The sequence below is a fragment of the Haliotis asinina genome, chromosome 12 (genome assembly GCF_037392515.1).
Source record: "Haliotis asinina isolate JCU_RB_2024 chromosome 12, JCU_Hal_asi_v2, whole genome shotgun sequence".
In the NCBI taxonomy this organism is placed as follows: Eukaryota; Metazoa; Mollusca; class Gastropoda; order Lepetellida; family Haliotidae; genus Haliotis; species Haliotis asinina.
The window spans coordinates 6,034,756-6,059,034 of NC_090291.1; the positions used below are offsets into that span (position 1 = coordinate 6,034,756).

Here is a 24,279-nt window from a genome sequence, read left to right on the forward strand (position 1 = left end):
AACAAACCTATTCCAGGTAAAAGGTCAGTATGTTAGCGTGAATGTCACCTTTCGCGATTTGGGTAAGCTGTGTTCCGATTGGTCAGTTTCAAAGGTTACCTGGTGCGACGTTATACAAATGTTTGTTAGACTCGGCATGAGCGTAACGAATAATACTGAGACTAAGTTAACTCAGACTGTCCACAGATGGTCCGTGAGAAGCAGCTCCACCTCCAGTGCACACTAGAATTGCCCGTAGCGTTACGGTGAAAGTCTTATATACGAATGTGTTTCATAATGGATCCTTGGTAAACCAAACCGGTTAACTTTTGAAAATCAAAGTAACTGTAGAAGCTACAATAATTAAAGGGGAATACGGGAATTCACCCCACCACCTAATATGTGATTGACCATTCTATTGAGAACTCCAATTCATCTTAATAAACACGAAAACACCTATATATTACACGGCAGTTGAACGTAAGTCCACAAGTCCTTGTGAATCGCTGAGCGCGTTTCTGTCTGCACATTAAGTCATGCAGATGGCTGATTCATCACCTGCGAATGTATTCTGTATAAGACTGGTGTGTAATAGAAAGTTGCCGCTTCACTTATGCTGATGTTGTTGTTTTTTCTTTTTGTCTTTTGGGTTCCTTTTTAATAGTTTTATTCAGTTGATTGGAGCATGAACAAAAGTATACGAACCTGGTTCGATGTAAGAACAATGTTGGCGTAACAAACAATATCGATTGGCATAACACGTACAGTAGATAGTGCGTAATACACTTATAAGAGCAAGTCAGTCAGTCAGTCAGTCAATCAGTCAAGTTACGTGTTATTATTTTTGTGGCCAGTGTGGTACAGTTCAATAACAATGTTGGTATAGCAAACCATATAGCCTAACACAAAAAAAACACGATAGGTAGTACATAGTACACTTAAGATAGAAAGCATATTCAGGCTAAGAATATAATTTCAGTTTCTTGGGCCATTTCGGCTGGAACTTTGCCATGTTGTAATTTTTTCCCGACTAAGCAACTTATAAGATTTTTAGCGCATTTATACTGGCTAGGTATATGAACCGTTTTGGAACAAGAATAATATTGTTAACAATTATACAGATGTTGACCCTGGAAATGATCATTCTCAACTCACCATAACAAACACAGTGCTCCAGTTGATGGTACTTTTTGGTTGAGTCCCATTTGGGATTCGAACCTGCACCCTCGGAGTCAGGCACCTAATCGCCAGGACACAAAGTCCATTTCGTGGAAGTCGCGGTGGCTGAGCGGGTTAGGCGGCTTACTTTGTGTGCTGGCGATTAGGTGCCACAGGGTGCATGTTCTACTGGGCAATCATTTCCCGTGAGTTCATGCTAAATATGTACACAAGTGGTCACATACATGCCTCCATAAATTCGAACCAGTCATGAAATATGTCAGAACATATGGATTCACACACCGCTCGCCTTCACAATTATCTGTTGACATGATGTTAGTGAGTTAAACCGTCCGCGCAATGAAATGAAATGAGGTGACATTTGTAGAATTGCGGGTCTTGAATCGGCCGACATAAGGGAGACAACTCTGCGATGACATTCTGTGTTCAAAGTTGAACGGGCAAGATGGCTAGAACCTTCATGTACTTTGCGTATGGCAGCAATCTTCTGGCGGAGAGGCTCCTGATAAATAACCCTACAGCGCAGTTTCTGTGTACAGCCAGGCTGGATGTGAGTATTTGTATAGACTGAATAATTTTATCAAGCTTCGAGAAGAAGACGTGAATGTAGTGGGGAGGGGCGGGGGTGGGTTATTGCCTAAAATTCAAATTGTACATGCTACGCGATAAAAAACACCATCACAACCCAGCATCCTTGCCACCCACCTTCCAGCTCATTCACATTCTACTCCCCTGCCCGCCCCCCACCCCCGGTCATTTCTTCTAGGGGTTTAACCTCCATTGGATACCCTATATATATCGAACACAATTACTTATGCTGAGATACTTGTAGGTTAATTGTTTGACAGACCTGTAAGGCTCTGGTGAACAGTTTTAACATGGCGCCCATCAGTATATCACTGCTGATTGAAACGTTGCTCTACGTTTCCTTATTTACTCACTATCAAACATTATTTATAGACTGACGCCATATGGCTAGAATGATCCCGTCACATGCTAGCAGGTGCCAAGTGTTGTGTTAAACACCACGGCATTCCGCACTAACACAGCACTGAACTGTGACAGGTGTGACAAGTGTGGGCCTGTAATTTCACGTCGAGTACACATTGCTAATTGCAAATACATACGCAATATACATAATACATGAATAAATTAGAATTACGCCCTTGCATTTTGATCATCAGAAACACGAACAGAAGTTTAGCTTAATAAAATCGAGCTGTAGTGTTTAGCCTTGAGGTTAAAGTGTTCGCTCGTCACACAGAAGACCGGCTTCGAACCCATGCATGACTACAGTGTGCAAAGTTCATTTCTGATTACCCAACGTGATATCGCTGCTCTGGTGCCTTTGTGATAGCATTACTGATATCCACAATGCTCGGTTTAGATAGTTAACAGACATACATGTACAGCATTACTTGATAGAGCGAGGACGTAGGAATGCGAATCACCTGGGTCTTGCTTTTTGGTTGTTTGTTTTTGTGTAGTATTTTTTATAATTACAACCATGAACATCTGTGTACTGTTGACGAGATTGTTAAATATTTATACCGATCAGTCAGGCAAGGTCCGCAGCGTGTTGAGTCTATGGGCTCTGACGCCAAAGGTGATAATCCTGTAATATAATAAACTGTTTGTGTACAATGAAAGGGTGTGCCAATGAATGTCAGTCTGCCAGACACAAAAGATGCAAAGGGTATATATTCATATTTGTCAGGTTCTCCGAATATTTAAATAAACACCACTTAAGGAGGAACAACTTACGTTTTACGGTACCCCTAAGTTACAAAGGAAGTGTAGGTATAATCTCTGATGGCCATTCAAACTTGCGGCTTTAGATGAAATATGTTTGAATATATGCCTGAAAGAACTGTACAGTAGGGGGAAATGATCAGAAAACCTGCCAAATATATTAAGTACTGATCCGTTTCAAACATGATTACAATGCAGCCATGTATTGAGCGTTCGAAATTTACGACGGTCCTTAGGCCCGAAGCCAGCTAAAAACACTTGAACCCACAGCTTTTTTCTGCGGGTCCTTATGGCCAACAGCGTTTTCATACAAATTCCATATTGAAGCATATGGACATGGCCTACTCGTGATTCTGTAGAGAACCCACAAGTTCTCTTGTTTTCACGTTCCCATTGCCTGCAGCTATTCAGGGTCAAGGGCAAACACTGCATATATTGTTGAGCCAGTAAAGGCACAGAATAATCTTTCCGAAAAGAAAGGCAGCAGTTTCCATGATAATTTGGTTAATGAACATTAACAAAGAAAGACCACACAAGCATATAAACTTTATCCAGCGGTATACCTAGACAAGATTTATCTGACTTTTTCGAATTTGATGTGGGTGTGCTGATTTAATTGGTGATAATGTTGATACCATCTACTAACTTGTTTTTATTTTTACTTTTGAATATTAATGTAGTGTGCATTTACTATATAAAATTCATTTTATGAAAAATATCTTGTTATTATAAAAATATATTTTTCATTGATGAATCAGTATTTTATTCTAAATTTCTGGTATTTTAGATGTGAATTAATGTGTAAAATCCTACCTACTGCTTCGGAAATTATTTTCCTGCTTTATTTCATCTCAGTACTGAAATATCTTTACAAAAATACATACTACAATAATAAAGGTAAACAATTTACTTTCAAGAGAACTTTAACTGACTTTTTGCGCTACTTGTCAAACAAGTGACTTATTTCATTACATAGTTAGATTCGGGACACAGTTAGCTTCAAAATGATACAAAATGTGGCTATTTCTTGACATTTTGATATTTTGTATCCAATCTTCTTAATACAATGACAGCAAGCTTTAGCAATACTCTGCTCTGCTATATAATATTTACAAGTTATAAATGAATCTTTGTCATTCATATTCTTTCTACTTTCTGTTTTTATTGTTTGTTTGTTTGTTTTTTCGTGACACTGCACGATTACCGCCTGACGTTTGACTCGCCGCGAGACACCAAGACGATGCCGTGGGCGGGAGCGCCCGCCACCATCAGGAAATGTCCCGGATGTAGTGTCTGGGGTGTTATATGGCAGCTTGATATTGCAGACAGTGACAGTCTGGACCGGTGAGTGCCAGATGGCGACATTCACTACATTCTCAGAGAATCGATATCCGATAACTTCATCTATCAACCCAGTAACACCATTTTAGAAGAAATCAGCGATAATCCTTGCTTAAGAGTAGTCATCAGCAACTTCCTCAAGTGGAGTACACATATCAATAAAACTGTCAATAAAGCAAACCCAAACCTCGGCTTCATTCACATTTAATGTCATAATTCAGTTTGTTTGTTTGTTTTATTTCATTCTGGTGAATACCCGTTCGAAATTATGTATTCATTTATAATATATACTGAGGGGCAATAAAAACGTAATCATCATTTTCGATCGTATGATGGTTCCATAAGAAAATAAACAACATTAGTTAATGAAAACGATAATGATCAAATACCACTGTGTGTAAAGAAAGGTAGGGTTCTGTGCATAACTATGGTGGCTGATTTTGGGCCACCGCTCTCTCGCCTTATAGTTTGGAGGCGAGAAAGCGATATCACAAGACGAGAAAGCGATATCACAAGACGAGAAAGCGATAGCACTAGACGAGGAAGCGATAGAGCGAGAAAGCGATAAAACAAGGCAAGAAAGCGACAGAGCGAGAAAGCGATACAGCCAGTCGAGAGAGCGATAAAGCGAGAAAGCGAGGAGGCGATATTTACCTTAATTCTGCCCTGTCTGTGCGTGTCGCCTTGCCTGCGTATGACTTAATCCAACAGGCTCACTGACTCACCATGTGTTTTAGTCGCATAGAATAAAATGGGTATGCTTTCAAATTCTATGGCAGTTTTGTCATTAATCTTTTAACTTGTCTAGCCAATAATCCAACGGTGTGTTCTCTTTTTGTCGGCAGGTATTGTTATGGGATTAAAAGTGGTGGACCGTTCTAATCCTTAAAACAAACAGATTAGGCAGGGTTCTCACACTTCACACCATACTTTAACAGTTACATTTAAATCTACACATACAAAGAAAATTTACTTAAAGACTTCCCAGTCACATTTCAAAATGCAACATATCACTGACAATTTCATGAACTTTACATCACTCACACATAAATTTACATATATAACACTTATTATGTAGTCGCATTTCAATTTACAATCCCACCAGATGGGACATTGCGTCACCATAAACAAGTGGTGAGATGGTGCCAGTTCAAAGTCTAATTTCTGGATGTCGATCCTCCCGTGGAGTTGTCGATATTTTCTGCTTTTTGGTCGAAGGGAAGCACCGGCTTCCAGCTTCAGAATGGTCACGTCAGTATGGTATTGTTCAGATTTGATGATGTTAATCAACTAGAACATATTTTGGTGACTGGCAGCTGAAAATATCAATATCTACAATGATGATTACAAGACTTACTGTTTCTCTCTTCTTGGAAGATGGTTGGCACTGGTCTATGATCTACTGTCACGAGTTCCTTCAAGCCATTGATAAATGAATCCACCTTTAGTTTGGCATTGTCAGGTAGATGCAACATTGAAAGTCAGAATTCTCTCTGATAGCTGGTCTCGCCGCGTCATATTTGATTACTGGTGATTACTGATGATAACTGAGTTCACTAATTATTATGAACTGTGTTCAGAGTACGTGGCATGTGAGCGAACTCAGGTGTGTGAGACGACACCCGGACAGCCTCTGCTGACCTTTAATCCTAATCTACTCATAGCCAATGAAGGTGCAGGCAAAAAGAGAATAAACCAATCCAACAATAACTCCAGAAACCAAGAGTGTTTTTATTAAAATAAATGAGTGTTTTGAAAGCATGTGAAAAGTTTAACAAGGATTAATTCATGGTTAACATTTCTCTATTGTCATTTCCCTTGTTAAATGCCACCACTGTTATCTCATCACTCATGCCTGGATGAACAATCCCTGGCTTCCATTTGCCCATCCACCCTACCGCTAATTAACAATCGGATTCCCTTGTTATCTTATCACGGTTGTTTCAAATGTTCGCATATAGCTTTCCGTTTCATAGTTTCTTCATACACCTGATGAAAGCAATACAAATATCCCGTAACATCGTGTTCCACAAATACAGAAATATTTCTCTTTACGTCTTTTACTAGGATTTTTTATGCCCTATCCTAAAGCTACACCTTTGCAGTTACGCCATAAAGAAGAGTATGAGGAAATGAGATAATACCCCGCAAAGCCTTAGCAATCAATACCTTCTATACTTACCGGGGAACAAGATCGGGGTTACATTAGTCTTCAGCAACTTGTGCTTGTTGTAAGAAGTGTCAAACGGGATCAGGTAGTCAGGCTCGCTGACACATGTCATTGTAACCCAGTCACGTAGATCGATGCTCATGATGTTGATCACTGGATTGTCTTATCCAGACAGATTATTTACAGACCGCCGCCAACCCTGTGAATGTCATATGTTGCTGTCATTAGATTCGAATAGTTTTGACATAAAGTGACCAAATTATAAATACGAGGATAATACAGGTAGATCATTGCATATATTGAACGAGTTTCAAGTCCTCGTCTGACAACGAAAATGTTACAGACTGGATACACGCGTCACCATTCAGCTTATCAAAGACTACGCGACCACGAGCAGCTGTGCCCTTTGAGATATATACATGTAATACATGTATACAGAGATATAAACATATTTAAACTGTCTCAATAATATATTCATAACGTACTCTAAGTGATGATATGTATGATATCCGATAAACGTGATACAGAGCAAAGAGTTGTTATTTACATGGGCACTTGGCTTCATCATGCATCATTGTTAATGGTTCCAGTTGGTTGGATTTTTGCTAAGAGCGACATAAATCGATCGAATCTCACTCACTTAAGCGTTTCCTGCAGTATCGTACATAACGTCTACACCAAAACGTTGCTTATATTATAATAAAGAAGCTGCATATCCACAGAACTGTCCCCACTGTTCAGCATACCAGCTGCTAAATACCTCTCGAAGTTCACTATGGTTAGTTAGCCCAGCGTTTAACTGTGTAGTCTATACTGTATATTTTCAGCTTTGACTGGACGAACGTTGGACTGCATCCTTTTGCCTAGGTTAGACCACTGACTGTGGAATGGTTCTGTTTCTACATTTAGGTACCAATTTAAGGTGCTTTACTGTCAAGCGCGCCTCTTCGTTTCTTGGGTAAGAGCGATTTAGGTAGGGTTCATAAAGGTGAAGATCGTCAGTTAATAACTTTCATCTTGAAGAAATCAAATAAAGTACAGCTGTAATTTTTGATAACCATGAAAAACATAAATGGTTCCAGTTTTTTTATTATTGCTAGGAGCGACGTAAATCGAATCTTACTCACTTAATAGGGTTGCTGCTGTGATTTTATTTTAGGATGAATGTTTGGATGTGGTTGAATACACCGTTTTAGGTTGCGCTAGTGCTATCACAATGCCTTATTTGTCATTACTCCCCTCCCCACTAATAATAATTGGTTGATGTCATTAAGTTGGTTAAGACAATTCTGGTGCAGTGATGGCATAACATATGTAATTCCTTCAGTCACTTCACAAAATGAATATTTCCGGTACATGTATTTCACATTCAAATAGTATGCCAAAGGAAGGTCTACGTCTATCTTAAATTTCTCTAAATGTCAAGTCAAACAATGCCAAGAACGTTACTGAAAACCATTTTATACTATTGAGAAACAACGAATGGCGATTAAACTCCAGTTTGTGGTCATTCATGCCAAGACAGGACTGAATTGTGAGCAATATCGCTTTCTCGCTCTCTCACTCTCTCGCTTTCTCGCACAATGATATCGCTTTCTCGTCTTGTGCTATCGCTTTCTCGTGGTCCGCCATGCACGTGCACGAGATGTATTCTGATGCACATTGCATTTTGCATGCTAACAGTCCATGTTTGTCTCTTATAAAACACAGTGTGACCTGTCACTGGCACCCATATGAACCATTAGGCAAGATCAGATGAACACCGACGTCAAGGTGAACGTTCTGTGCGACCCGTGTTGTTGAGAGAAATCGTTTAGGTTGAGAAGGAGTAATGTTTTGGGGTGCCATACATGCTCATTTTCGTGCACAGCTTCACCGGGGATTTCTTCTTTTTCTTTGGAGAAAGCGTCGTGGTAACTGAGTTGTCTTTCAGCATGACAATGCCCGGCCACATACTGTCATCCTAACATGGGATTTCCTTTGAAGCAATAATGTGGAAGTCGTATAAGGACCAGCTTTATGGATTAACGACTTCATATGATGCGGAACAAGCTTGACAACGATACAAGAATCTGTATAGAAACGTCGCATCATCGGATTACAGAAGTAGTTGATCCGTAAAGCTTGTCCTTATATTACTCCCCAACTTCTAAATAATGGCACTCAAAGAAGTTAATGGTGAAGTCAAGCAGTGGCCCGCCAGGTCACCAGACATGGACCCAATAGAGCACATGTCAGATATCAGAAGATTCCTCCCCGAATCATTTCATCAGTGGTTGTTTGTGTCATTCCATGCCAGGACGTTTGCAAGCTTGTGTCCGTGCCCAAGGTAGTTACACCAAGTACTGATAGTGCTCAGTCACGTCTAGTGAGTGTTTAGTTTTATACCGCACTCAGCAATATTCCAGCTATATGGCGGCGGTCTGTAAATAATCGAGTCTGGACCAGACAACCCAGGAATCAACAGCATTAGCATCGATCTGCTCAATTGGGAACCGACGACATCTGTCAACCAAGTCAGCGAGCCTGACCACCCGATACCGTTAGTCGCCTCTTACGACAATCATAGTCGCCTTTTATGGCAAGCATGGGTTGCTGAAGGCCTATTATACCCCGGGTAGACCTTCGAGGGTCCAGTCACGTGTACATGTATTGAAACAGCTGATAGTGGACACTGGTTTGGTCAGAATGTCTCTACTTTGATTGGACTTTGCTAACTTTCATATGTCAATACAGCTGACCTTCGAAAATGGAAGTGCGTTTTCATGGCCTCTCAGTATAGATACTTCTATTTATAATCATGGTATGTATCTATATATATCTTCACATTCAATGACTATATCCAGTTTACTTTTCAAGTAAATCCAACATCACGTTCAGGAGAGGAGAGACATTTTGGAACACTATTGGTATTATGTAGGTACGTGTTTGAATATCACACGGAGATATCAAGGGAATGGCATATTGACATATTTGTTTGTTTGACAGTCAGGAAGTATTTTACCAACGCCGGATGGTGACAGTAACGACGCCCGACGGCACGACGTACACGTGTCGGACGTATGAACTCGACGGGGAATTTGATATTTCACATACCCCCTCACCTCAATACAAGGACGTGATCGTGAGGGGGGCGAAACAAAATGGCTTACCCGAGGCTTATATCTCCCAGCTGGAGGCTATAGAGGACAATGGATTCCAAGGAAAGATTCCGGTCTACAACAAACTTATATGTCAACTGGAAAAACAGCAGCAGCAACCACCACAATGACACGGGTTCATTCAGTGATATGACTTCATTGTACCATATCTGAATATTAATGAAGAAAGGTTACTGAGCAATGCTTTTTGTGTCTTAAGTAAGTGAGAGTTCAACCTGAATATTTTATTTATTCCATTAACCGTCTGGGTATTCGGTACCACAAACAAAAAGTATGGGAACACTCGAGAGTTTGATAGTCATGTGTAAACTTAAACGTGTTGATGCCATTTGTATTCTTAGGTAAATGCAACTTTTTGTGTGCTTAATTGACATTTTAAACGAAACATTAGAACCCGCAGTGAAGCATCTGAATCAATATTCGTTGAGTTTGAGTGAAATGAAACATGGTCAAAAACAGCGAAATACACGGGTGATAAAAGACATCAACACCATGTTTGATTCAAACGCCCAAGCAGCATAGCGCATGTGAAAGACAGACGTCAGTGCAGCTTGAAAGGCAGGAAGGATTCATCATTCTTTAATAAATCATTTATAAATTTTACATTTGCTTTTAAGAAGCCTTCATACAATATATCTTTGTTTATGTTATTATTTGCCCAAATATACTGTTTGCACAATCAGGTTTCTTATAAGGGTATTTTTCTTGCAAAATCAGCCTAAGCCCCCAGAGCATCTTTCCAGAAAAGATTTTTAAGTTTTGGAATGACGTATGTTTTCACATAATTCGAACCCATTTCGATTGGGGTTATGTTATTTTCAGTGTTAATTAAGACGTTGAATTTTTAGTTTGTTGTAAATAACCTTCTTATCCATGTGCACAGCCTCCTTATGTCTAATATTAACCGCAACAATAAATGAAGTACCAAAACAAAGTCCTGAGATGTTTCTTTTCCCGAACATGCAGATGTTAAATACTAAAATATGTGAATGAAACCTGTTATGATCGCATACTGGATGCGTTTTGGCGCCCACCGTTGTTACCAGAAACAAGTGAAAATTTGTTGCAGAGGAAGCATGCATATTGATATCGTGGAGTGAGTGTATCTACCACGGCCCAAAACGCACACTGGTGCATTATATGATTCTTGAGGAACAGCTGCGCTTTGGGAATAAAATGCCGGCAGATGCTTGCAGAGGAATTGTCAGATGCCTGCAGAGGAATTGTCAGATGCCCGTAGAGGAATTGCCAGATGCCTGCAGAGGTTGGGAACTATGTCATGTAACTGGACGGGTGCAATCCGCTACCCTCATGCAGACCAAGATCCACGTCACGTCATGACTACCAGTAGGCTGCTGTGAGGACTCTACATGAGAGGTTCATCGCTGTTACTGGCAAACATGGATAAGTTGAGCATCGACCTGACAACTGACCCACATTAGCATTTAAGGGTAACGTCCTCTGGTGCCTGCCATTGTGGACCAGTGGGCCCAGGTTGTCCAAATATTCCCGACGTGCTACAACGACCACGTGAGAGTCTTACGAGCAAGAATCAATTTCGATCGTGTACTGCACGCGCACTAGCCTCTACCTGCTCTACCTTTCACAAACCAGATGTGTTTGCTCATTGCCGTGCACCGCCTACTTCTCGAAAACTCGTTCTCTGCGCCTGTCCAACTTACCCTTGCTTGCCAGAAATACCTTTTGACGATGTCTCCGACATGCCACACATGTGAACGTCAGTGCACAGACAGTTCGGAACCGTCTTCGTCCTGTGGTAAGATTTATGTCCAGTTTTCTTCAAAGTCACATGGTTTCAAGTCTATATGTTATGGTGTCGTCATAGTTGGTCTCAAGTTTTGTTCACGGACAAACTTCAGTTAAGTGTTCCAGGATGGCCACATAAGTGTTTTCTAAAGGCGCGGTGAATGGTTCCGGAATGCCACAGTCCGTGAGCAGAACAGGTTCGGAGGAGGGTCTGTAATGGTCTGGGGTGGCTTCAGCTTGCATCACAGGACTTTTCTCTATCACGTTGAAGGCAATCTGGAAGGTATTCATTACAGGGACGAGATTGTGATTCACTGAGCTCTCAGCGCTATTGGACCAAGCACTGTACTCCAAGATGACGACGCCAGACCTCATCGTGCACTTGTTGTAAAGAGATGTTCAGAAAATGCAGTGACCAGATTATTGCCAGGCTTCTCTTCAACTTAATGAGTCTGGAACATTTTGGGACGACGTGTTCGTGAAAACCAACCGTCAATATCTGTTTGGATTTCTTCAGCAAGAGTGGCAAGCATTGCCTCAAGTATCACTAAGGACACTTGTCAGGTCCAAGAGATCCAGCTGTGAAGAATGCATTTATAGTGAGTGGGTTTAGTTTTACGCCGCATTCAGCAATATTTCAGTTATATGGTGGCGGTCTATAAATAATCCAGTCTTGACCAGACAATCCAGTGATCAACTGCATCGATCTGCCCAATTAGGAAACCATGACGTGTCAACCAAGTCAGCGAGCCTGACCACCCGATTCCGTTAGTCGCCATGCTTTTATGGCAAGCATGGCTTGTTGAAGGCCTATTCTACCCCGGACCTTTACGGGTCAAATGTATTTTGAATCATGGTGGTCACACTCATTATTATCAGGGCATCGTGACTTTTGAAAATGACTCCAAAATCAATGTACGGAAATATGGCTGGAAACTTTACATTGAACCACCTCTTACACTTTATTTTCCAAATCAAGGAGATGTTTTAGAAATATTGGGTGTTCCTATACTTGCAGTAGTATCGGAATCTGTGTACTATTAAAGCAATTAAGAAAAGTTTATAATCAACCTACTTGTTCGTGTTCGTCAACGTACAATTCTGAGCAAACTCTCACATCGACACAAATACGCGTTGGAAAGGAGATACAGTTGAAAAGAGTCCTTCACATGGTTTTCAGCGTGACGAGCTAACGCTTTCACAACAAGACCACCCCAAATTTCTGTTTCGTGTTACGTGAGAGCCCACAGTGATGCTTGCCTTCGGTCACTCATTATTATGGAACTCAGGTTAGTGCACTGATACAATACTTAGCGCTGCGGTTGTTTTATTCAAGGGCACCAAAGAATATTTAATCAACAGCTGACATTAGCTTGAATCATTCACTCTTTAACGTGCCGCATAAGGGCAAGGTGTGGGATTTTAAGGGTCTGCCAAGGGCGTAGAGTTACCATTATGAAAAAAGCCTATGCTTACATATGATTGTTACCAAAAAGGTTTGGCAAGCCCTAAATATTGTCTCACTCAATACAAAGCTTCACAACCTATCTGTCTTACACGAAAATATTGGCTTGCTGTGTGCCTGTCTGCAGGTGTGGGGCGCACGTTCATCACATAAATTCTCTTTCTTTTAATGATTTGGTTTCCCAGCTTCCGCTTTTTTCCACTTCCAGTGTGATTTAATGCCACAGAGTCAACATACTAGCGCTGACCACACAACAAATGCATAATGTGAAATATTTATTTACAAGTGTACAACAGTGCTATGAGTGTAGGTCGTATATATTTTGACAGTCAGAAGTTACATTCTCCAGCATAACCGATGAACCATTATACAACTTAACTTCACCATCCAGGAGTGTCTCCAAGGATACCTCCACAGGAAGTAGTGCCCCAGAGTCTGACACGAACAGCCGCAGCTTCTGAAACAGAGTAAATGTGTCACACTGGTTAGCTTCACTTTCAACTGTCGCTCAGTTCACAATCTCATTAAAAGGTCACATGCAACCAAAAAATCGCATTCAAAACAGAGTTATCACGCATGCAAGCTGTACAAAATGCTGATTAAGAAACAACAAATAAACAAAATTATGAGCTTATAGTCCCAAATCAAAAGTGCAATATTTTGTAGTTGGGTTTAACTCCCCTGAAACCACTGAAGCCGCGATACCGAACACAGTCAGGGCTGGTGGCTGTGCACTCAAGTGTAAAGAAGCCTTTTCATTGGTCACTTGTTCATTTACTGATATGCTTAGCCAGTTCTCAGTTTATGGCGTATAGGCCTGATAGGTGTTAATTGCATGTGGTCAATTATTGCAGTTGTGCATTGCATATTGTCATTAGCAGACAGGGAGGCTGACATACAGGTGTCAATACATCAGACATTGAGTTTTCTCTGTGACAAGAGTCTGCTTTTCACAATCATGTTCTGTTGGGGCTTTCTTATGTAATGAGTTGATTATTAACTTGTTTGTATACACAACCATTGTTAGACTACTGCTCATGACCTCATACTCCAGGGCAGGCAATCTGTTTCAAGCGCCACGAACCTATTCATTGTGATTTGGTTATGAGCACAATGCAGCACAGCTGCTGAAACCACTTTTTTTCCCCTGCACTGCAGGAAAATTAGGGAATCATTTGAACTCCAATTTTGATTTGCCTTTTTCTCATCGCATTTTTCTTTCAACTTTATAGGTTGCATTGGCATTTTTGATGATTTGTATGTGCATACTGAGAGGTATTAGAATCTTCAAAGTTGTGTCTTGCGTTGCATGTGACCTTTAACATCATCAGCTTATGAGGGTGTGAAAGGAGAATATGGATATAAGCGGTGTGTGGAGACATTCCTGTGACAGTAGTCAGCAAAACCACAAAAGGTGATATAGTGTGAAATCAACACTGGTCTCAGTAAGACAAGTGGACGCCTTCTCCACTGGGCTACGCTTGTTACATGTTCAAGTGTACTGAACAGCAAAAGAAACACAAGTTTCTAACAATAGGTATTTATGTTTTCTATATAAAAATTTGACAAAAACAACAGAGCTGTGTTTCTTTTGCTGTTCAGTATATATTCATTAATCAGGTGATCTTGCTCCGATGTATACAAAGTATATGGATAACAACTTCTATTCATGAGTGCGATGTTTAAGAGATTCTTGTACCACTGTCAAGCTTGATTCTGTGTAAAAAAAAACAGTACAAGAATCTAGAATGAGGACTAGAATGAGGATACACAACTTCTTCATTGTGTTTTGACACAGATTCTAATGATGTTGTCAAGCAAGTGATGGATATACAACTTCTTTATTCTGTATATGCGACGTTTCGACATAGATTCTTATGTCACTGTCAAGCAAGTGATCACTTATTCGACAACTACATTACAATCTACAGTCAAATCCCAATGAGTCGAATCGCTGGGGACCAAGCAACTATTTTGACTTGTCGATGTATTTGAGACATAAATATGTCTATGAGGGCAGAAGACATGCTCGGGACCACTCGGCTACTTCGAGTTGTGCATAATATACGAGACCCAGAATTTGTATTTCCATAAATATAGTCCTATTTCTTCATCTACTCAATTTCTAGAATGCCATTCAAAACAAGTGCAAGTCAGGTGTGTGCGAGAAAGCATGGAGACAGCACAGGTTAATGAATAAATAGCTTTCTCGGCAATTGTGCACATGCTTCTCGAGCACCTGGCTGTGCCTTTCTCTGCACTCCTCCCTTGTAATAAACACTGAACTTTGTCAATATTTTAATGATAGTTTGTTCAAAAACATTTTTATTATTAGGACAAAAATTCTGCAAAAACCTCACAGAGTTGGTATGATGTTTTGATTATGATTGTCTCACTGAGTAGTATGTTATGCTTATTAGTTTACGAGTTATGTTGCAATTCATTGGTCCGCTTTTGAGCCAAACGGATTATAGAAGTTGTTATCCATAAAATTTGTCTGCATTGTACATGCAGCTCAAAGAAGTAACCCTGCCCCTATTATGACAGTCACCTTCTCGGCTCCGGTATTGTTGAGATTAGTGATACCAGCAGTTGATGCTGCAAAGTCAATCATTCTGCCTATTGTCCACTTCTGCCAACATAAAAAGCCACAATAAACAGAAATAGATGGAACAATAATTTGTAAAAGTGCAAAAGTAATATTTCAAGCCACTGTCATGAGTCCATTGTTCAAGGATTGTCCTGACCTCACCGGTTCAGTGATGACAGCTCTGATCCACTGCAATACAGCAATCAACCTGGGACGTCAGACACGTGTAGTGAACAAAAATAGTTTACAATCAAAGATAATTTTTTATTTTCATAAACTAACAACCAGCATCTTTTGTGAAATCCCAATCAGCTTGAGAACCTGAAGATTGATGCCACTTGATCCTGACATTAATGTAGTAAAGTCAGTCATTCTGACATAGCGCTCTACAACACAATGCACTGTCATATAACTTGAGGAAGGCTGATTTGAATTCCAAATCAGATTAGAACAACATGTGTGGTTGAGCAACAGACCTTGGAGAAGTACATGGCCTTGTGTGTCTGTGATGCCGGCAGCTGTACAGATAGGTGGATCTTCTCACTCTCCGGGATCCCCTTTTCACCCACTGCATGCTGCTTCAACTTCATTAACGCAACTTTAGCTGCCATCTTTGGATTCTTGGAACCTCGATGTTTGGGAGGGCCAATTTTGCCCTTCTTTGATTCTGCAACAAAGACGTTCATCAGTACTAGAGTTATAGGTCTGTGGAAGCATGAAGGTTCTAGATGTTGGTATCAGGTTAACTGCCCCCCGGACAACTGCCCCACGACAACTGCCCCCTGGCTATCTGCCCCCCCGGACAGCTTCCCCCCATGTTAGTAGCCCCCTGGACAACTGCCCCCACATCATAACAAAACACACAAACTAAATGTTATGACGTTATTTTATTTATAGCACTATATAATACAACACATGATCTTTAGATTCAATATTAGTATCAATTCATTTAAAAGGACAGATTGTGGGGTGTGGCTCTTAAAAATTCCAAAATGTGCATGGAGCCATATACCTCAACAACACGTGCAAGTCTGTTGGCACTGTCACGGTAGGTTTTTCGTTTGCGGGGCCAGTCACCATCTGGGTTATCTGTTATCTGTATCAACATGTATTAGTTGGTGTGTTGTTATTATGTGGGGCACTTGTCCCAGGGGGCAATTAGCCTAGGGGGCAGTTGTCCAGGGGGCACAATGGATGGGGGCACATAGCCAGGGGGCAGTTGGCGGGGGGCAGTTGTCCAGGGGGCACTAGTCCAGGGGGGCAGTTAGTCTAAACCCCTAGATGTTGTATGTGATCCTGACAAAACTCGAATCGAAGTTCAGATTGAAGGTGGAATTCATCACATCATCAGACTGTGGACACTCATGACAGGCACCTGCAACCGCTGCCTCTGATCATCACATCAGTGCAGCACAGATCCAAGCTCGGATGTACAACTCCAGCTACTGCTGCCTCTAATTATCACATCCATCCATATAGGACCAATACTTCAGTTAAAGTCAATGTTGTTGCCATGGAAACACAAGGAAATACTTTAATGAGAATTCCAAAACTACCAAAAAGCACCAGTTCACCCCTGGATATGTGTGTTTACGAAATTTGGTGAAGAAACAGTGAACGGTTTGATGGTTCTGCTCCAGAAAAGTGCTCTACCACCAATTTGAGTCAAAGTCAAAGCGACCCGTGAAGGTCCCGGGGTAGAATAGGCCTTCAGCAACCCATGCTTGCCATAAAAGGCGACTATGCTTGTCGTAAGATGTGCAGATGTGCATGAATGCATGGATGGACAGACGGAGTCCATTCTAATACCTCCCGTAAAATGCATTGCGGAGAGTAACAAGAGAAGAACATCAATGTATCCCGTTTTGTGAGCAGTGAGAATTTTACCAACCACATGCTGACATCTGAAACATTGAGGTTTTCTGCAATTCTGTAATGTTACTTTGCCCATATGAGATGATCATTTATTTGAAAAGTTTCAAGCCTCTTTGAAATAATTATAAACATCTTACCAACACTCTGACAAATGTATAACTGTTTCTTAATAACTGACTCAGAAACATTCTGGTTATATGATGGTGGTCTGTAAATAATGATGTCTGGACCACACAATCTACTGCTGGAAACCACGAGCATCAACCTACACAACTGAGATGTGATGACATGCATCGATCTATTCTCCAATCTGGTGACCTGGCACCATTAGACATCTCTAACTCAGACCTTCATAGCTTACCCTCATAAATACACACTTATGAGAAGGTGCAAATCACAGGGCATTCTGTCCAGGAAAAGATGCCAGCTAATTAAGATTGTTAAAAACGATGACTTTGTGAACTGTATGAACTTGATGACACCTGATACCCTGTGAGTGATAGATGCAAAATACCAATCACAGGTTTATCTGGAATGAGTGAGTCAGTTTAGTTATACAGAATACTCAACAATATTCCAGTTATATGGCAGCAGTCTGTAAGTAATCAAATCTGGACCAGACAATACAGTGACCGATGGCATAAGCATGAATCTGTGCAACTGGGTTATGATTAAAATGTCTCAAATGAGTCTTTGTTTATCTGGATCAGACTTGATTATGCATAGGCCACTCTCATGAATATTACTAAATGTGGCATCAAAAAATAAAATAAAAACAAAATAAAAATGAATTACAACACACCAAGTATTTGTTTGACATGTTCTGCTGTCTTGGACACCTTCACAGACAGATCCAGTTTCTCACATTGGTGATCCTGCTGGTGCCGGTGGCTATAACAGAAAAGCGAGTGAGTGAGTTTGGTTTTATGCCATTTTTAGCAAGATTTAAGTAATATCATAACGGAAAACCAGAAATGGGCTTCACATTGTACCCATGTGAGGAATCGAACCCAGGTCTTCAGAGTGATGAGTGGACACTAGAACCACTATACTACCCCACTGTGTCTGTAACAAGAATTGGTACACTTCAGGCTTCACAGCATAGGCCTTGACTAGGAACCTGAAATGACCTTACCCAACAGTTAAAGTATACCATCATAAACCAAACAAATCCCACTTCTCTGGAGGCTGGTTATACTATGTGAATTTGTTATTTGTTTTCCAATGTATGGCCCAAATGTCACAAAACAGCTTTCTAATAAATTAAATTGCTAGAATGAACCTTTCACATACAAAAGGAGATTTGCCACATGCATCTTCAATAAACTTTGCTTCTAAGTATATGTCAAGAGAGACTAAACAATTTCACAGTTGTGTCTTTTCTATTTCTCCTACCAACATATCTGTACATATGTAATCTCACATAAACATTTTTTAAACATTTGGGCTTCCTTATTTCATACTTTCCCTCCTCCATCCAACAAATTTATTTAAATGAATGTATAGTTCAACACAAAATACTGGACCAGCCGTTTTCAAATAGAGAAGTGCCAGGAAAAGTTTACCTGGGATATTGTGAAAGAGCATGGTTTTAGGACGCTTTTAGCAATAGTCCAGCAATATCACCACAGGGGACACCAGAAAGGGGTTTCACACATTGTACCCATGTGGAGAATTGAACCTGTGTCTTTGTCATGACCAGCGGACGTCTTAACCATAGGACTACACTAGACTACACCACCACCCATACCTGAGGCAGAAGCTCTGGCTGCAGTGAGGACACAGGACAGGGGTGAGTTCCCGTTTGTGGCAGTTCTCCAGCATACAGGTAAAGCCCTTCTCACCTGTGTACTCCACAGTGTTGTCTTTAACACAACTCTACAAGCAAATATAAAAAAATTGGTATTTCTTTTGTAATTGTCTCTGCATAAAGTTTTTAAATTTTCAAACTGCCCAGAACAAAGATTGATGTTATCATTGGAGGAAACAAATTTGGCAAGTTTAATTTTCATAGGAGAAGACATATTAGAAAAGTAAGTGTTTACAGATAATGCATGATGTACAACTGACAACTCTGCAAGCATATACAAACCAATTACCTGTAGTATTTCTTTTACAATTAAATCTGCATAAATTTTCAAATGTTTCAAAATGGATAGGACAAGGTTTGATGTCATCATTGGAGATAAAAAAAATTGGAAAATTTCAGCTTCACAGGGGCTGACGTTTTTGAAAAGTCAGTGTTTACAGATAATGCATGATGTACAACTGAAAAAACAGATCATGGCATAATCCCACTTCAAACAGACTGTAACTGATCACCACTTATAACATAGAAAAGCATGAAACAGAATCTGACAACAGTTTCTGTGACACAGACTGAAGTAATAAAGTGATAAGATTCATTAAGAGAGAATAACTTATTATCTTTAAGACCTTGCCACTTAAATGTTGTGGAATGTCAGCTGTTTTTATGACCGAATGTGCAGGTGACCTTTTCTGGGACCATGACCTTGTGTGTAGGTCACTCTAAACTCTTGCTGAGACTATGGCAGTAAGAACAAATTTTATTTTACCTTCAGAAAATGCTCTTTATGTAAGTGTTAGCCCTCTAGAATTGACAAATGTTGAAGTAAACATATTATTAACATGTTTAAGCGAAAATTATGTTGTATCAGGTACCCCATAAAATAATGGTAAGTTATCGATCTGGTTAAAAGCCAATAGATGCTTGGGTTATGTCTCTTTTATAGTCATAAATAGTTGTCTTAGCTAGCATCACAAAATATGACATTACAGAATGAAGTCAGATGTCTTTGTCATCTACACCATCTTGTACATCATTAAAAGCTGATGGTCGACTGAACAACTTACAGTTATTTTTCACTGTTTCTGGTATGTAATCAAATGAAACACCAGACACATTTCCCTTGAAGTCCTCTAGATCATAATTATTTACATGACTATTTTATTTGTATAAACACTAGTGAGTGCAACATAAGCATGGAAAAAAGACTTTTGTGACAAAGATCTTGAGGAACTTTGATCTTCACCTGACATACTCTGTGCAATAACAGAAGACAATCATCACTTTTCTGTCACCAACTAAACAGGAAACAGTACTGTGCTATATGAAGTCACTAAGCGTCACACAATCTCTTGATGTATCATTTAAAAATGGATGCCAGGAAACTGCCCATAACTACTAAATGACAAAATGTACAAGATCATAAACTTACACGAGAGCAGTTATGTCCATCCTTCGTTCGGTGGAGCAGGCTGGAACATTTAATGAATGCCATATACATGTAGTTGTGAATGTAAATTTTGACAAGACATTGCACTATATCTCCCCTCATGTGATAATCATTCATAATGTATGAAGGCAGCTACTGAGTTCAGTATAATGCTGTTTTCAGTGGCACCCAGAGTACTATTGACATATATATTCAAAAGGTAATCCAGTGAGTGTGAAAATTTTCAGCTGGTCCTGTGGTCCCTGGCTAGTAAAAAATCATCAGGACCACAAAATGATAAGTTTGTGGTGACCAGTGAATTTTGTATGAATAGTTTAGTAAATCTACAAACGTTATTTTGGTCCAGTGAAGTAAAGACACGACCACTAATTGGTGGTCATGTACTTTTGTGGGGTTGAGTTCGATCTGTAATTTGAACCAACATCCTTGGAGTCAGGCACATATTCGCCAGCATACAAAGTCAGACGCCTAACTGATTCAGCCACCACTGTGACTTCCAATAGGTTAGTAGTGGCTGAGTGGGATAAATCGCTGACTGTGTGCTGACACTGAGACTGTGGGTTTGAATCCCTTTTGCAGTATATTGCTGATTGCACTGTCGTGAACACAATGCAAGAAATGTGCCACCATTTTTTTTTTAATTCCCATCAATACAAGGTTTGAGGGTGTTAATACATGAAGTAATGTGTGAGTATACAATGCTGAAACATTAAATATAAATGTAGGTATATTGCACATGGTAGTTCAGCGGTTAACACTGGTCGTTCTAAATCAAAGAGTGGGAATAGAGGAGACCATTTTGGGAAGAAATTTTATCAAAAACATTGTTTCTTTTGGAAATAATTTTTTCCACCATGAACACGTCTTTTAAAATCTTTATAAAGTTTTCTAAGTTAGGTATTATGTTTTTCAGGGTGCAAATATAGATGTATCTTTTAGCAGAAAGTATCATGTGATAAAGTAGTGGGGTCAGTTGTCAGTTGTTGTTCCTGTATGTTTGGATTAATCCAAATTTGAAGTTCATTCCAAACTTTTTTGGTTTCCTCACATTCCCAGTATATATGACAAATGTTTTCTTCCGCTTCATTACAGAAAGTACATTTCAAATTGTCAACCAATTTTTATCTTAAAAAGTTCTCTTTTGGAATAAATAATTCCATGCGAAAATTTAAATTGAAAATCTAAACGTTTAACATCTTTTACATTTTTCTAACATAGACTAAAGATCAAGGGCCATTCAAAATCAATATCTTTGAATATATTTTCCCATTTATGGCAACTATGTTGTAAAACACTATCAGACAGCAGTTTATAATAGAATGTTCTTGAACCATCAGTTGAAATCATGAAATCCCTTTGTAGAGTTTATATTGAGGTCATTTCCATACCTATTTTTGTAGCCTTTTAAGGTCTTTTTCCATGATTCTGGTAAAATATATAGAATATATTCAAGATCTAAATATGTACCCCTTATCCCATATGTATTTCTCAATTCTTCTGATGAAACCAGACCTTGTTCATCACACAAGTCCTTAATAGTTAAAATTCCTTTGTTGGCCCAGTGTCTGATAAAGTGGTTTGGGTTTCTAAAGTTATGATTGAGCCATATTGGTAGGGATAAGAGTTCACTTATGTTATTATATTCAATAGTGTTTTTAATACAAAAGCTATTCCATGCTTTCAACACATATCTCCAAAACGGATTTTCGATTTTAACATCATTATGAAAGTTAGCACCATATTTTAGTATATCCTTTAATGGAAAGTTGCATGGATTTCTTACATTTGCTTTTCTGATATACAGTCTGAGTATGGAGAGTTTCAGGGCATTAGCAAATGTTTTGATATCAGTCACACATCACTTTATAATCTTTTCTTAAAACGCTCCGTTTGATTTTGACATTATTATCCCAGACATATCTGAATATATTCTTTCAAGGGAAGTAATAAATTCATCTGGTGGGTTAGGTAAAGTATTAAAGATATGTACCAGATTTGAAAGAGCTAATGTTTTAATCACAGTAATTTTGCCAAGCAATGTCAGTTTTCTTTTTCACCATGACGCTCCTAATCTGTTAGTATCTTCTAGTCTTTTTCTTGTGTTGATAACCCATAGATACGAATGATACAGTTATATTGTCTGAGAAAAGCATATTACTCACCAGTATATCTTTTCACATCCATCACACTCAAATGGAAGAAAATCTGGGAAAGGAAAGGAGAAAAATTACAAGAGTACTCCAAACCATAAAAACACTGTGCAAAAGTCATCAGTAGTTTCAAACTTTACTCTAAATATAGATAATGTGCATATATGCATGTGTATGACGGCTTGAACTACACCACTTAAATACTGGTTTTATAGTGTTTGTCCACTGAACAAAAATATCAGATAAAACCAACACACATGACCAGTCCTTGTATATCATCCAATACTGTGGGCCAGAAAGTGACACATAATGTTATACATGAGATGGCCAGTCATGCATGCATGCTATCAACAATATGGGATACTCAAACATATTCTGATGATCTTATCTGACCTGATACCCATGTATACTCTCAATGGGAGAATGATAAAATCTGCAAATGGTTCATGGGGTTTTGCAGTAGATTAAATATCAAATGGGAGGTAAAATGGGGGGCACCCAATTTTCTCTCTCAAGGCAGCACTCTCTCCATCAGACTACTGAGGCAGATTGCCTGTAGTGGCCTTGTGTTATACAATACTAAGAGCTTATTTTCCCAGCTAGTTTGATCGACTGGGCACCTGTAGATTACTAAGTCTGCTACTCTGTCACTGTCATGCCCCTTATATTGTCAGTTAGGTACGAATCCTATTAGATTATTAAATTCGTTTAAGATTGCATAGTTAAATTAAAGGTTTTATTTTTGTACTTAAATGTAAACAAAACGTAGTGATGGTTTTCCAGTGAATATCCGTATAACTGTCCGTGACTTCTACTCTAAACTGACATGAAGGTGTGGAAAAACATAAACCTAACCATGCAGCAGTACCTGTATCAAGAATGCTTTCTTTCGAAGTTCGTGGTTATAGATATCTTGTTACTAAATTAAACAACAGACGAACACGAACATGGCAATTAGTTATGTTACGACGAGACAACTTTATAATATTCTGTTCCACCAGTCTTCGCGGCTCTTAGTATCAATGAAATTTCTTGTCTTTCTCGCTCCTTTAGTCAAAATTAAGATCAACTGGTATTCCCCCACATATGGTGTTACAGAATATGGCTTTGTTCGTTGAAATTTAAAGATTTGGTTACCTAACTGTTTACAAGTATCAACACTGCATTGCTTCCCAATGTTAGGAAATTCAGCCATGTTGTTTATGGTGTTTCAAGCTCCCTACGCACTCTGGGATGTGTAGAGCTTACGACCAACTGAAACGAAATAAGATTCAATGTGCATGTAATTTTAGTTTAGTTTAGCATGTAGTTTTAGTTTTTAGCAATATTCCAGCAATATCAGCAGAAAATTGGCACACCAGAGATGGACCCCACATAACATCCCCATATTGGCAATTGAATCCGGGTCTTCGGCTTGACAAGCGAACGCTTTCACCGCTTGCATGGCTACCCCATTCTCAGTAATTATTATCTGAATTATTATATTGACTGGAACACCTTTTATAACTAACATTTACCACGTGATTAATGTGTTTGATCAGGGACCATATGTAATTCGATAGAGTCATCGTGAACTTGAATTTCAAACAGACT

At 39.4% G+C, this 24,279-nt stretch overlaps 2 protein-coding genes across 2 annotated transcripts; one reads left to right on the top strand and one right to left on the bottom strand.

Moving 5' to 3' along the window:
* The first annotated feature begins 1,603 nt into the window (after positions 1-1,603).
* On the top strand, positions 1,604-9,692 carry LOC137258696 (gamma-glutamylcyclotransferase-like). The gene is made up of 3 exons (XM_067796389.1): positions 1,604-1,701; positions 4,102-4,254; positions 9,410-9,692. The coding sequence occupies exons 1-3, from the start codon at positions 1,604-1,606 to the stop codon at positions 9,690-9,692; spliced, it is 534 nt and encodes a 177-aa protein (XP_067652490.1).
* A 3,384-nt stretch (positions 9,693-13,076) lies between these two features.
* LOC137258314 (AN1-type zinc finger protein 1-like) lies at positions 13,077-23,916 on the bottom strand. The gene is made up of 8 exons (XM_067795949.1): positions 23,824-23,916; positions 22,699-22,741; positions 20,519-20,558; positions 19,030-19,157; positions 18,082-18,170; positions 15,881-16,071; positions 15,366-15,446; positions 13,077-13,271 (listed from the first exon to the last, which is right to left on the bottom strand). Exons 1-8 carry the CDS (start codon positions 23,879-23,881, stop codon positions 13,113-13,115), a joined length of 789 nt encoding a protein of 262 aa, XP_067652050.1. The 5' UTR covers positions 23,882-23,916; the 3' UTR covers positions 13,077-13,112.
* Positions 23,917-24,279: the final 363 nt, after the last annotated feature.